At 38.9% G+C, this 15,187-nt stretch overlaps 1 protein-coding gene across 4 annotated transcripts in view; it reads left to right on the top strand.

Annotated features, from left to right (window-relative positions):
• The window catches only part of Dennd5b (DENN domain containing 5B), a 191,599-nt gene extending 178,363 nt beyond the window's left edge, over positions 1–13,236 (top strand). For all 4 annotated transcript variants that reach the window (XM_047549051.1, XM_047549049.1, XM_047549050.1 and 1 more), the window contains 5 exons: positions 1,513–1,700; positions 4,111–4,193; positions 4,419–4,545; positions 6,619–6,793; positions 9,800–13,236. In XM_047549051.1, the coding sequence (XP_047405007.1) occupies positions 1,513–1,700; positions 4,111–4,193; positions 4,419–4,545; positions 6,619–6,793; positions 9,800–9,983 (757 nt within the window). In that variant the 3' untranslated portion in view covers positions 9,984–13,236. The remainder of the gene's footprint in view (positions 1–1,512; positions 1,701–4,110; positions 4,194–4,418; positions 4,546–6,618; positions 6,794–9,799) is intronic.
• The last annotated feature ends 1,951 nt before the right edge of the window (positions 13,237–15,187 follow it).

The raw sequence follows: 15,187 nt of genomic DNA, 5'->3' as shown, positions 1-15,187 counted from the left end.
GCCTCGCACATGTTAAATGTGCTCTTTACCACTGAACTACATTCACAGCGAAGATTCTTTTAGATAAGATTTGAAATAGTTTTCTTTCTGAAGTTGTTTTTCTACTGCCTTCTGAATTTTACTTCAATTTTTTGTTTGTTTTATTTTTGTTTATGTGATATTAAATTGTACTCTGATAGTCCAAAAGTTTTGAAAAGATCAGTATAAATTTAAAAAAAAAGGAATTATTTTAAATAATTTTGATAAGAGGAAAGCATCTCTGGCTGGGGAATATAGCTTAGTTGGGAGAGTGTGTTCCTGGCATACACAAGGCCCTCAGTTCAGTCCCTAGCACCACAAAAAAAAAGGAAAGCATCTCTTAGATTCTACCAGTTACAGAATCTAAAAGGAAACATTGTCCTTTTTCTCTTGTGATTTAACCTTCCACATTCATTTTTAATTTGAAAATATTCTTTCTACCTGGCATAGTGGAGCATTCCTGTAATCCCAGCAACTCTTAAGTATGAAGCAGGAAGATCCCAGGTTCTAGGCCAACCTCAGCAACTTAGTGAAACCTTAAATAACTTAGATCTGTCTCAAAATGAAAAAGGCTGGAGATGTCACTCAGTGGTAGTGCCCCTGGGTTCAATCCCCAGTACAAAAAAAAAAAAAAAAAAAAAAAGAAAGAAAGAAAATATACTTTCCCAAACTAATCAGAGAATCTTAATATAGAATCTAGATAAAGGAAAATATCAAATGATTTTTTTTTGGCGGGTGGGTAACCAGGAATTGAACTCAGGGGCACTCAGCCACTGAGCCACATCCCCAGCCCTATTTTGTATTTTATTTAGAGACAGGGTCTCACTGAGTTGCTTAGCACCTTGCTTTTGCAGAGGCTGGCTTTTAACTCTCTATCTGCCTGTCTCGGCCTCCTGAGCCACTGGGATTATAGGCGTATACGCCACCATGCCCAGCTAATGAATTATTTTAGTTTGAGGGCATGTGATAACAATTTGTGGCTATGTAGAAGACTTTCCTTACATTTTAGAGATTCATACTGAAGTTTATAGGAATGAAACATCCAGTGTCATAATTTTCTTCAAAATACTTAATAAGAGGGGGTGTATCTCAATGGTAGTGTGCTTGCCTAGCATGCCCAAGGCCCTGAGTTCAAAGCCTAGGACTACAAAAAGTAAAAAATAAAATACTTAACAACTGGAAAATAAAGCACATGGCAAAACTTAAGTCTGTGATTAAAAAAAATATGGGTGTCTAATATACCATTCTCTGCTTTTCTTTATTTTTGAAATTTTCATAAATGCAGCCCGCAGGCTTTTTTCCATGTGTTTAATACTGGCGATTAAACCCAGGGCCTCATACATGCTAGGCAAGTGGTCTACCAATGAGGTACATCCCCAGCCCACCCTAGACACACTAAAGTGATAAGCTTCACCCATGGTGCCATTTTTTAAACCTCTCATTAAAACTAGTTTTAAAAAGTTGGTGATTCGGAAATTTTTTCTGCCCTCTCAGATTCCCATGTGGGCGTTGGCTAGGGAAAGGCATTGATGATGGGAGCCTGGAGAGAATTCTTATTGGAGAATTGATGACATCAGCATCAGATGAGGATCTGGTAAAGCAGTGTCGGACTCCACCCCAGCAGAAATCACCCACCACAGCTAGAAGACTGAGCATCACTTCACTAACAGGAAAAACTGCCAGTAAGTAGTTTGTTTGTTTGGTACCAGGGATTGAACCCAGGGGCTCTTAACCACTGACCCACATCCCCAGCCCTTTTTTATATTTTATTTAGAGACAGGATCTCACTAAGTTGTTTAGGGCCTCACTAAATTGCTGAGGCTGACTTTGAACTCTTAATCCTCCTGCCTTAGCCTCCTGTGCCACTGGGATTGCAGGCATGCACCAGCGCACACCACCAATTTTTTTTTTTTTTTCCAGTGTACCTCAGATGTTGTAGGCTTCATGTGGTGATTTCACCCAAAATATAAATAAATAAATAAACTATTGCACTAATGAATTATGGCAAAGATAGTAAGAAGAAAATGAGGAAAATTATTTGGGGAGAAGGAACTTTAAAAAGGAGTAAAGGAACTGGGGGTATAGCTCAAAGGTAGAATAGTACTTAGCAAGTACAAGACCCTGGGTTCAACCCCAGTTCAAAAACAGTTGATTTACCTAACTTAATTAAAAAGTAGATTTCAGGCCAAGTATAGTGGCGCATGCCTATAATCATGGTGGTTCAAGAGGCTGAGTCAGGAGGATGGAGAATTCAAAGCCAGCCTCAGCAATTTAGCAAAGCCCTAAGTGAGACCCTGTCTCTAAATAAAATACAAAATAGGGCTGGGATGTGACTCAGTGGTCAAGTGCCTCTAAGTTCAATCCATCGTACCCCAAAAAAAAGTAGATTTCAGAGCTAGAGAAGTAGCACAATGGTTGCCTACCATGCTTAAAGCCCTGGGTTTTATCCCCAGCACTGTCCCCACTCCACCCCCCCAAAAAAAATCAAAATATAAAAAGTAGATTTCACTTCCATCCAAATTTATTGCAATTCTGAATTAATCCAGTTTCATAGTTTGACTATTTTCTTTGGGTTTTTTGGTACTGGGGATTGAACCCAGGGTTGTTCTACCACTGAGCTAGATCCCCAACCCTTTTTATTTTTTTTATTTTGCGACAGGGTCTTGATAAGTTGCTGAGGTTAGCCTGAAACTTGTGATTCTTCTGCCTCAGCCTCCCAGATTGCTGGGATTACAGGCGTGAACCACCACACACCTACCATTATTTCCCATTTTTGCTCATATTTTCTTTCCTTATTCAGTAAGCCCAGATTTTTAAATAATTCAAGACTCAGAGATGGATGGATGACAGTATTTTTTTCACAAGATGTACAAGGTGATTTTCAGAGAACTAAAAGTTTTAAATCCATCAAAATATTACTGATTAGGGCTGTTTTGGAATGCATGAAAGCCTATAAAATAGACTTAATATTTAAAAGAAAATATTCAGAGAAAGGTAAAAGTGGAAAAAACACTGTTGGGTAGAAAAACTTCTAGCAGCTGGAAAGATCACAGTATCGCTCTTCAAACATAAGGCATTTCCAGTTCAACAATTTTTATGCATTGGTATAGGAAAAACATACTTGAATTTTACCTAAAGGACTGGACTGTTTTCTGTTTTTTAAAAAAAAATCCTCCAGTAGTTTGAATTAAGACTCTTAAATAATACAGTTAGTAGGTTAGTAGTGTTTTAGTGAAGTAAATAAATTAGATCTAATACTTAATCATCACAAGAATGCACCAAAATGTTTGATTTTTCTCCTGTTACCTACTTCTGACCCTGGATGAAATCTGTCACTTTTTTTCTTTTAATCATTCTTAATATAATGGGTAAAGACAGTTTAGGTCCCATTCAGGCAGCTCACTAAGCACACAAGCTCGCTCTCTCCCTCCTTCCCTCCTTCACCCATCACCTCCTTCTCCTCCTCTCTTTTTTAGCCTAGATGAGCAACTGCTAACTTGGAAAATGAAGTAGACACGACTTACTATCCAGGAAGGGGAAGAGTCCTGAGGTTCCAATTGGGTTGCTACAGGGCACTTAACATTTCCCCTTACTTTAACACAGCAGCTAAACTTCACACTCCAGGTTAGCCATTCCAAGCCCCATAAGCCTTAGGCTGGGTCTGTTCAGGGCCTTGGGAAATAGGTAAAATAAGGGAGCATCTGAGGAATGATGATGGGGTCCATCCCCACCTCACTCCTCAGATCGGGAAACTTATTATCACTGGGTCGCAGGCACCATGTCAGGTGGTTTATACCTAATATCTTATTCAGTGTTCCGAGTAAGATGTATATTTTTCCATTTTTAGTTGAAAGAATCAAACAAAGTTAGATGCTTGGTTTGGGTCATAAATTGCAGGTGGTAATGCTGGGTCCTTTTTCATTGTACCAAGATACCTCCCACTTGGTCAGACTCTTCAGAGGTAAGTTTTATGGAGCCCCTGGCGAAGCCAGCCTGGTCTGGTGATTCCCAGAGAGACCAACATGGTTATCCCATAGTACTTTGGTTTATTTCTTTGGCATGAGAATGCAGCCCCTCTTCATTATTTTACAGAACCCAATGCTGGACAGATTCAAGAAGGAATTGGAGAAGCTGTGAACAATATTGTGAAACATTTTCATAAACCTGAAAAAGAGGTATTATGGGCTATATAACTTCATATAGTGGGAGTTTTAAAGCCATTTTTACATGTGATACATAAAGCAATATGGGGTATACCTTAATTTTCGAGTGTTAGCTTTTTAATAGCTGCAAAAACATGCTTCCCATAGCCATCCTCAGCGCTTAATTGTTTCTCTAGTGTTTTTCTTAAGCATAGAGGCAACAGTTTTTCCTTTGGCACTATGTGTTATGCTTCACAGAGAGGAAGCCTTACAGTTTTGCTTTGTGGAGAAAATGGCCTGGTTGCTGCACTTGAACAAGTTTTCCACCATGGGTTCAAATCCGCCCGCATCTTTCACAAGAATGTCTTCATCTGGGACTTCGTAGGTAAATTAAGCAGATATATGTTATGATACAATTTAAATGTTTCTTAGAAAATTAAGAAATCCAAGAATTTGAATAAATAAAGGTTAGTGATAAAGGAGTATGTTTTTTAAAACGAGTATCAAATAAGCACTCTTTTTCATTCATTCAACAAACATTTATAGTACATACAATATGCTAAACTGCTCTAGATGCTCGAGAGAGATGTCAATAAACAGAACAGACAGAAATCTCTAAGTTGACAAACTTATATTCTGGTGGAGATGGGGGAACAAACAATACATAAAATACATAAATACATCTTTAGGAAATACGTAATTCATATGGTATACTGGAAGGTGATCTTTGATTTGGGAAAAATTGAGCAGGGTGAAAGGAAGTGAACTGGAGATTGCTCTTTTCAATGGGATGTTCATAGACTTTGTTGAAAAGGTGACATTTGAACTCAGACTTCAAGGTAACAAACTGAGTCATATGAATATCTGGGAGAGCACTCTGGTAGAAAGAACTGCCAGTGCAGAAGCCCCTAGGTGGAAGTGTAGCCTTTTTATAGAACCACAAGAAGGCCACTGAGATAGAGAGTAGTAGATTGGTGGGGGAAGTGGAGTATTTATTGCCAGGGACTTCTAAGCCATTAGGAAAACTTTGACCTTTATTCTGAAAGCCATTGGAAGACTTTAAGATGAGGAGTGATGTCATATAATTTATAAATACACACCCATGAATCTATTTTTCTTTTCCTTTTTTTCTGACACTGGGTATTGAATCAAGGGCCTCATACAATCTAGGCACGTACTGAACTACATCCCCAGACTTTTTTTTTGGTGACAGGGTCTTACTTAATTGCCCAGGCTGAACTTGAATTTGCAGCCCCCCTGCCCCAACCTCCTAAATACCTAGGATTACTGGTGTGCAATACCACACCCAGCTTATTTCTTTCTTTTTAAAAGGACTTCTCTAGGACTGGGGTTGTGGCTCATTGGTAGAGCACTTGCCTAGCATGTGTGAGGCCCTGGGTTTGATTCTCAGCACCATATATAAATAAAATAAGAGTCCATCAACAACTGAAAAAAAGAACTTCACTAGTTCTGTGCTGTCCAGTATGGTAACCAGTAGCCACCCATGGCTATTTAAACTAAGGTGGATTTAATTTAAATTAAATTTAAAATTTGCTTTTTTAGTTTTACTGTGAGCACATTCCCAAATACTCAGTAGCCACATGTGTCTAGTGGCAAGCAAATTGAACCTTGTCAATATAGAACATTTCCATCATCGCAGAAAGTTGTGTTGGAATGTGCTGCTCTAGCCTGCTAAGGTTTGTGCTTTTTCTTTTGGTATGCAGTTCTTCTAGAATTCCCAGTTTCTTTAAAGGGGCAGTTAATCATTTTGTGTTTAATAAGTAAGGCCTAGATAAAGTAGTGATTGATTTTACCTAACTCAGAATTTTCAGGCCTTTAAAAAAAGGAAAATTACAAAACCTAAGCCCCGAGAGTGATTTTTACTTTTTTTCTTTCTGGTCCTGACTGACTCCAATGTGTATATCCAACTTTCCTCCTCAGGTTTACTCAGTCAGATCCATTTCAAGGATCTTGTGGAAAATGTTAGGCAGTCATTTAGAACAGAAGGCACCATCTTAACGACTCGTCTATCATAGATTCCTGAAAGGTTTCAGTCTTACAAGATTCTTTTTTTTCTTTTTTGCCAATTTTATTTCATAAAGATATTAAGTAAACTTTCTAAGCTTCTAAAATGTAGTTTTTTTTTTTTTTTTTTTTGCGGTACTGGGGATTGAACCCAGGGCCTTGTGCTTGCAAGTCAAACACTCTTACCAACTGAGCTATATCCCCAGCCCTAGAATGTAGTTTTGATTAGAAAATAAATTTCTGGGAATATACTGTTCTGCCTTGAAATTTGAATCTCTCGAATTCATTTTGAAACCAATGTAATGATTTTGGCTTTGGGACTGGCTATGATACAAAGCCTCATTACTATTTCCAAAATAAATTAAATGATGAGTCTTTCTATAGATTAAGTGTTGGCTGTATTGTGAAACTTGATTCTGCTTTGCTTCCCCAGAGAAAGCGGTTACCTATTTTGAAACCCCAGACCAGATTCTGGACAATGAAGATGATGTCCTTATCCACAAATCATCCTGCAAAACGTTCTGCCATTATGTAAATGCTATTAATACTGCACCCAGAAACATTGGGAAGGATGGCAAATTCCAGATTTTAGTTTGCCTTGGAACACGGTATAAAAGCAGTTTTTTATTTTCCTTATGTTTGTTACATGTTGAACAGGAGTCCAGAAAGGGTTATACCAGATCACGCCGCTCCCAGATCCTGAGTTTCTATCATTTCACCTTCTATTATGAGACTAATTTTCTGGGTACCCTCCTATTACTTCACTACTACCACCACATGAAGTAGCAACTGATCTTCCCATTCTGTAGGTGAGAAAATAGGAAATAAATGAAGCACAGATGAGTTAGCAAATTTTCCCAGTATTGCAGCAAGAAAGGAAAGCCAATTCACATCCAGTCCCACGCTTCCATCCAGACTCTCAACCTTTTCTTTGTACTGGCTCCAAAGATAAGTAAATAGATAATAGGTAGGTTGGTAGATAACTAGATACACCAGCCATACATGTATATTTACTGTGTAGACCTTATGTAATATACCACCATATTGCTATGAATAAAATAATATTGTGGAATTTTTGCCATATAAATGTCATCTTTTTTTTCTTTTTCTTTTTTTTTTTTTTTGGGGGGGTGGGTACCAGGGATTGAACTCAGGGCACTCAACCACTGAGCCACATCACCAGTCCTATTTTGTATTTCATTTAGAGACAGGGTCTCACTGAGTTGCTTGATATTTCACTATTGCTGAGGCTGGCTTTGAACTCGGGATCCTCCTGCCTCAGCCTCCAGAGCTGCTGGGATTACAAACATGTGCCACGGCACCCAGCTCATCTTTTCTTTTAAGATTATCTCCTACCAGTTTATTCATTCATTCATTCATTTTTGCTATACTAAAACATTGAACCCACAGGTGCTCAAACACTGACCTACAATCCCTAGCCCTTTTTTATTTTTTATTTTTGAGAAAGAATCTCACTAAATTACCAAGGTGGTCCTCAAACTTGCAGTCCTCCTAGTCTCAGCCTCCTGAGTTGATGGGATTACAAGTGCGCATCACCACACCCAGCTTCATACTCCTTTGTTTATTGCAGTGATGAGAATCAAACTTGGCCTTGCACGTGCTAGGTAAGTACTCTACAACTGAGCTCTACTCCCAGCCCTACCCTTTGTTTTTTGAAAATGACACATAGGAGCTGGGCATCATGGTGCAGGCCTGTAATTCCAGCAACTCTGGAGGTTGAGGCAGGAGGGTTGCAAGTACCTCAGCTAACCTAAGCAATTTAGCCAGATCCTCAGCAACTTAGAGAGGTTCTGTTTCAAAATTTTAAAAATAGGGCTGGGGAGATAGCTCAGTCAGTAGAGTGCTTGCCTTGCAAGCACAAGGCCCTGGGTTCGATCCCCAGCACCGCAAAAAAAAAAAAAAAAAACCAAAAAACAAAATTTTAAAAATAAATAAATAACAAAGGGCTGAGGATGTAGCTCAGTGGTAAAGTGGCCCTGGGTTCAGTCCCCAGTGGAACTGTATAATTATTGTTTTAAAATAATTCTGAGAATTACCTTAAGAATCCTTTTATTTTGAAGTTATTGATATAATGTTTGTTTTCTCACAAACTTTGAAAGCCCCAGTTTGAGAGTCAGAATGGCTATGATACAAAGCCTCATTACTATTTCCAAAATAAATTAAATGATGAGTCTTTCTATAGATGGTTGTGCTTGTCATAGAAAGACATGTTGAGGATGCTCAGTGAAGATGTTCTAGGTACTTAGCAACAGATTGCCAAAGTCAGGGGTGATCAGAAACAATGAAGGAGACCCTGTCATAATGAAATAGCAGTTCAAAGAAGAAAGTTATGTCTTTCTTAATAAAAGGGGACCAATTTCAACTGTCTTTTAAAGTTTTTCTTGAGTATGATCTTTATCTCTATACTGTTCTGATTTATCTGATCAGTACAAACCCTCTTCTGGGTTATAAAATCTACTTATGTTTTTCTATTTTGATCTTGTTCCTCAAGGTGAGTTTGTTGTTGTTATTTGTTTTTAAAGGAAATCCCTACTATTTAATGTAGTCTGTCTTCCTAAAAGGTCAATATATTCTGGCAGGCCTTGCCACAGAATATTACCCTTGTTAAAAAAAAAAAGACATAGGAAATTACATTCCACCTCTTTTTTTGTTGTTGTTCTTGTGGTCGTTGTTGTTTTGTGGTGCTGGGGCCTTTTACATACTATGCAAGCACTCTGTACCACACTCCTAGGCCCCCTACCTCTTTTTATTATTATCATTTTATTTATGTATTTATTTCAGTACTGGGATTAAACCCAGGTGGGCTTGACCATTAAGATACATCCCCAACCCTTTGTATTTTTTAATTTGAGACAGGGTCTAACTAAATTGCCCAGGCTGGACTTCAATTTGTTATCTTCCTGCCTCAGCATCCCATATAACTGGAATTACAGGCATCTGCCAACAAGCCCTGTCCCCTACCTCTTTTTTTTTTTTTTTTTTTTTTTTTTTTTTTGCGGTGCTGGGGATTGAACCAGGGCCTTGTGCTTATAAGGCAAGGCAAGTACTCTACCAGCTGAGCTACATCCCCAGCGCCCCCAACACACACACCTCTTTTTAAAGGTGGTGAAAGCATGCTGGCTGCAGTGGTGCACACCTATAATCCCAAGGGCTCTGGTTGCTAAGACTGCAAGTTCAAAGCCAGCCTTAGCAACTTATTGAGGCCCTTAGCAACTTAATGAAAACCTGTCTCAAAATAAAAATATAAAAAGGACCGGGTGTGTGGTTCAGTGGTAAAGTGCCCCTGAGTTTAATCCCTGGTACCAAAAAAAAAAGGTAGTAAAATCAGAGAATTTCTTCAATATGCATAGACTTTTTGGTGTACTTTTAGAATCTGGTGGATTTTCCTAGTAGCTTTACACTCTGATTACAATCTTTTTATCAGTGAATCTCCACCTTCTTGGTTTTGGCTTCCGCTCTGTTGACCTCAGAGCTTAGCTGGAGCTTGTACCATTCAGCCCCACACCTTCCCAGATGAAAGCACCAGTGTGTCTGTTGTTGTGCAGTGAGGCTCTCTCTTGGTGCTCAGGAATCATTTCTGTTTGGGTCTGTAGAGATCACCTGCTGCCTCAGTGGATTCCATTGTTAGCTGAGTGTCCTGCCATCACTCGAATGTACGAGGAGAGTGCCCTTCTGCGAGACCGCATGACCGTCAACTCCCTCATCCGAATTCTACAGACCATTCAGGACTTCACCATAGTCTTGGAAGGATCGCTCATCAAAGGAGTGGATGTGTAAACCAACTGTCCAGAAATTCTCAATCCAAACCTCTGACTTCTGAACCTTCCCCATCTGTGGGGACAGACTGGGACTTGTCTGACAGTAGTGAGTCACTGCAGGGGGCAACCCAGCGTATGTCCCAATTTGAAGGATCTTCACTCTGCAGACAAGGCAAAATGCCGTATTGTAGTTCATTTGAACCTGGAATTTAGTATAAAATAGAATATTTTCATGTGTTAGATGTGTGTAAATATGCTATCTTCTTTAAGAAATTATATTACTCTAATAAGATACTTTTCTTAGATTGAATATTCCTGTGACTTAAAATAAGTAGTTTGAAAATGTTGGGGACTAGGGGGAAGCGTGGTGCTAGTCAGGAAGAAGCCAGTAAACTATGTAAATATGGTGCAACCCAGTTGGGCTTTTTTTTTTTTTCTCTCCTGTAGGTATCACAAAGGAACCCAGAGGACATTGTATGTAGTAGCATCCATCCTGTGTTGACCCTTTGTATAGTGAATGTATGCAGTTTTACCTACTGTGGGATAGTCCTCACTTGTATCTTTTAAGTTATAAACCGCTTTATGCATTTGAATTGAGTCACTTTTCCAGCCTTTTAGGGGAAAAAAATTTAGTTGGCACAAGGTAAAGATATAATTCAAGCATTTCCTTTTCTCTTATTTTTCCTGGTATTGGGGATTGAATCCAGGGGCACATTTCCTCTCATCCACATCCCCAACACTTTGTATTTTTTATTTGAGAAGTTCTTACTAAATTGTTGAGGCCAGTCTTGAAATTTTGTTCCTCCCGCCTCAGCTTCCTGAGTCCCTTGTATTACAGATATGCCCCCCGCCCCCACCCCTACCCAGTTAATTCAAGTATTTTAAATACCAGACCCCAGGAGCTTGACTGAACTGGAAAGAACACAGGAAGCCCTGAGAAGTGTGTTAAAATTATGGGATTATAACTTCTTTGCACTTTGGAAAGATTAGACTAGACTGACTTCATTCTTGGCATTTTTATTCTTGTTATTTGAGGTACTTTAGGGAGATATGAATTTCAAAGTGTTAGCCTCATAGTTATAAGAACTACAAATAGCAACTTGATTCCACACTTTAATTTGACCATCTAAATTTTGCAGTGGTCCTTTACCTCTTAAGGATAGCCAGCTCTGTTAGGTTCCAACCACCCCCCTCTGCATGCCCATCCCCCTTCAGGAAATGGAAGGAATGTCTAAGAAGGAGGAGGGCTCTGGGTGGCTTGGAATGTTTTTGTGAAAGTATTTGTTGACCATGATAATGCAAATAACAGAAGGGGAGAAAAAGAATGAACCCTTTCTGGGTGTTTCAGGGCAAGCTTTATGTTCCTTTGTAAGAAGGGGTAATAAAGTAAAACAACTGGCCCAGAGAAGTTTGAAGCCACTGCAGCACAGGCTGACAAAATGGAAATGAAACAAGAAACAAGAGGCAGCAGTTTTGAAAGACCAGACTTGTAACTTTCCAATTCGATAGTTTATAAAGAAGTTAAGTAAACATACTGTTAGCTAGTTACCTTAAGTCTTCATCTTCTGGTAGGTCGCCTAATTCTAATTAGGGATTGGCACATTGTTAACAGTGTGTTTGCCTCAGCAGACCTCCAGGTTTTATTCCCAACTGTGGCTGCAAAGCCAAACCATGGCTTCTTAGGATCCTTGTGCAACCTGAAGGTCCTGGGCTCTAGCCAACAGTGTTGTTTCCCTTATTTCCTGGAGGAAGAAATTAGTGAAACAAGTGCCTCACTTCCTTTATCAAACACTGTATGCAGCTAAGAAACAGCCCTTTTTTGGCACGTGGCTTTATACTTGAAGAACAGGGTCATTGGAGGCTTCACATGAAACCTATGCAAAGGGCTTAAGAAGGTGGGTTCTGGGTGACCTCGGTAGAACAGAAGTTGGTTTACTTTAAACTGTATCTACAATGGCTTGGCTATCCTAGGGATACAGGAAGTCTGTTATTAAAGACATCCATAACCTGTTTCACCTGGTCTCCTACCTTAGTGATCAGAAACTATAGGTGGCCCAATCCAGGGTTTCATTCTTATTACCTTTTCCATAAGACCATGCTTCTGACCATTCTGAGCAACCAGAAACTTTATTAATATTTCTTTTGACATATTGCCCTTAAGTTATTAGAAATTATGTCTGTTAACAAAACCAGTAATAAAGATGCATTTGGGGCCTGTGGATAAAAAAGTAGTACCAAAAGTAATAATATCTTATATACTCACGCATACACACACAAATTATGGAAGTTAAGGATAAAGTTTCATCCCACTTTGTATAGTATAACTGCAACAAAATTACTATAATTCCAGCTTTTCAGGAAGTCGAGGCAGGAGAATGGCAAGTTTGAGGCCAGCCTGGGTGATTTAGCAAGTCCCTATCTCAGAAAAACAATAAATAAATAAAGGACTAGGGATATAGCTCAGTGGTTGAGTGTCCATGGACTCAATCCCTAGTACCAAAGGAAAAAAGAAAGAAAATGAGAGAAGGGTGAGGGGAGAACCAGTTAAAATAACATACATCCTCTCAGCTAGGCCCTGTAGTCACCTCTGGCACCTGTGCTTGTCCCTGTGACACAGCCCCTCTGCACACATTTGGGCCACTTGTGATCTACTTGAATGGCCCACAGCCCACTGTTTTGACTAGACCAGTGGATAGCCTTTCAGAATAAATTAATAATAAGGAACAGCATAAAATCCCTAGGATCCAAGTTTGATGAATAAAAAGAATGCTTCAGCTAATGAAGTCATCTAGTACAATTATAAAGAAATAAAAGTCATATGGCTTATGACTGTCTGTGAGTTAATCCCAAAATGTTTTTGAACATACCAGTGAGCAGAACCTTTTCACATGGACTTTTTGGGGGTTTTCTGTACGAGGGATTGAACTCAGAGCTACTTACTTTACTACCAAGCTACATCCCCAGGACTTTTTTTATTTTTTATTTTAAGGCAGGATCTCACTAAGTTGTTCGAAGCTGAGCTAAATCGTTTTGAGATCCTCCTGCCTCAGCCCCTGGAATTGCTGGGATTACAGGCGTGCCCCACTTCTCCCTCTCACCCTGACTTTTGGAAGGACCATAACTACTTAGAGATATCCTTTGTGCTATGTTAATTTTTTTAAATATTTTTAATTGTAGATGCACACAATACCGTTATTTTACTTATTTTTATGTGGTGCTGAGGACTGAACCTGGTACCTCACGTGTGCTAGGCAAGTACTCTACCACTGAGCTACAACCGCAGCCCAGCTATGTTAATTTTTTAAATTAGTATATTGCTTTAGAATCATACCATAAAGTAAATAAAAATAAATTTTCTATTTGTCCTTTTCCCTCCAAATAAATTAAAAGTCAATGCCTGGGGCCATAATTAAGATTTTCACATAACAATGGCTTTGGAAGAAATTGTTTAAAAATTGCCATGACTGAGGACTTAGCTCAGTGTTAGAGCACTTGCCTACCAGGCTTGAGGCCCTGGGTTCAGTCCCCAGTACAGCAGAAGAAAAGTGGCGCTCAGCATGAGGTGGCTTGAAACACAGCTCTAGCTTGGAAAAGTAAGCTGCCCAGAATGGAAGCCTCCCAACCCTTGCCTCTGCCCGCCCGTTTCCCACTGGGAAGAAAAATGTGGTAGAGGAGACCTGACATTTGCAAAGGTTTGGCTTTCCCTCTAAATTGTTTTTCATATTTTTTAGTTGTAGATGGACACAATACCTGTATTTTATTTATTTATTTGGTGAGGATCAAACACAGGGCCTCACTCATGCTAGGCCCTGTACCACTGAGACTTAACCTTAGCCCCTCCCTCTATATTTTATTATAAACTTTCAAAACACTTTTTTTGGTAACTGGTTGTTTACACTAACATGGCTTTTTTCTTTTTTTCCTCTCTTTTTTATCATTTTAACAAACTTCTGTCACACTATATAAATGATGTAGGGAAAAAACTGAATTCTTCATACTTCCTTTTTTGGCAGCAAAGCATTATATGCAAATGTTAGTGAAAGGAGAGGTTAAGATTATATATGACAACTTATGTGTAGTATATGTTGACACCTTAAGGTATTTTGAAACATGAGGCAATAGTTGAGGACCTCAAATTCCCAGGGAAATATTTATTTGTTAGCTTTGGGAGTGTAGCTCTTCATAATGAAATATCTTCTGCTAAGAATTATGTTTTATTTTCTTTTAATAGATTTTTTTATTTAGGGAACTAAGTATTTTCTGTCAGGTTTACAGAAATTAGTCTATCCTTTTCACAATGTTGAGAGGACAATCTGAACCTTAGCTACTTATGTTTCAGTATTAACACAACTTCATTGATTGAGAATGGATCTTGAACTCTCAACTTTATTATAAAGTGAGTTCTATTTGGAAGTTGTATGTGTCTTTTGAATCCCTGTAGAAGAATTTATTCCATTACAAAGGACAACAAGCTACTGTGTTCCTTATTTCTATTAAAATGGGTTTATAAATCTGTTGTATGAAACTGAATTCCAAGCTTTTGAAAAGACTGCCCTTGCAGTGTGATCTAGAGTCCAAGGAGGTGGACTGGGGATGTGGCTCAATGGTGAGTGCCCCTGAGTTCAATCCCTGGAACATTGCCCCACCTCCCCCGCGCCTCCCCCCCAAAAAAATGTCCAAGGTGGAACTGGGATGCAACTCAGTGGTACAGCACTGTGCTGCCTAGCAAGCACAAGGCCCCAGGTTCAATCCCACTGAAAAAGAAAAAGAAAAAGAATTCAAGGGGAACTTCACCCTCCCAAACTTACTAGAGCTGATTACCCTGTTAAGGAAGAGGTAAAAATTGGCTTCAAAAAGGCATCATATTGAGGTATTAATGCCAGAGTGAAAAAAGTTCATCAAATAAAATTTTTCCTTTGGGGGTCCAACACATCCTTAGGTTATGTAGGAGGGAACCATGCTTGGTCCAATTACCTGAATGTACTTGGGCTTTGGACCCAATCTTTATTCTAAACACGAAATACGGTTGACAGTAGAGAGGTATATTAAGGAGATTCTGTTATCAATCAAATGAGGGAGTGGAACCGAAAAAATCCTGTGTTACACTTGAGCCATGTATAAATGTACCCTGTATCTTTTTTTTTAATTAGCATTTCTGCATTCAAATTATATTGTTTCCCTTTGTATTGTTAACAAAGTATATCAGAAGTGGATATTTCTTTA

This window comes from Sciurus carolinensis, chromosome 4 (assembly GCF_902686445.1).
Source record: "Sciurus carolinensis chromosome 4, mSciCar1.2, whole genome shotgun sequence".
Taxonomy (NCBI): domain Eukaryota; kingdom Metazoa; phylum Chordata; class Mammalia; order Rodentia; family Sciuridae; genus Sciurus; species Sciurus carolinensis.
The sequence above is the reverse complement of the archived record's forward strand: the minus strand, read 5'-3'. Positions and strand labels throughout refer to the sequence as shown.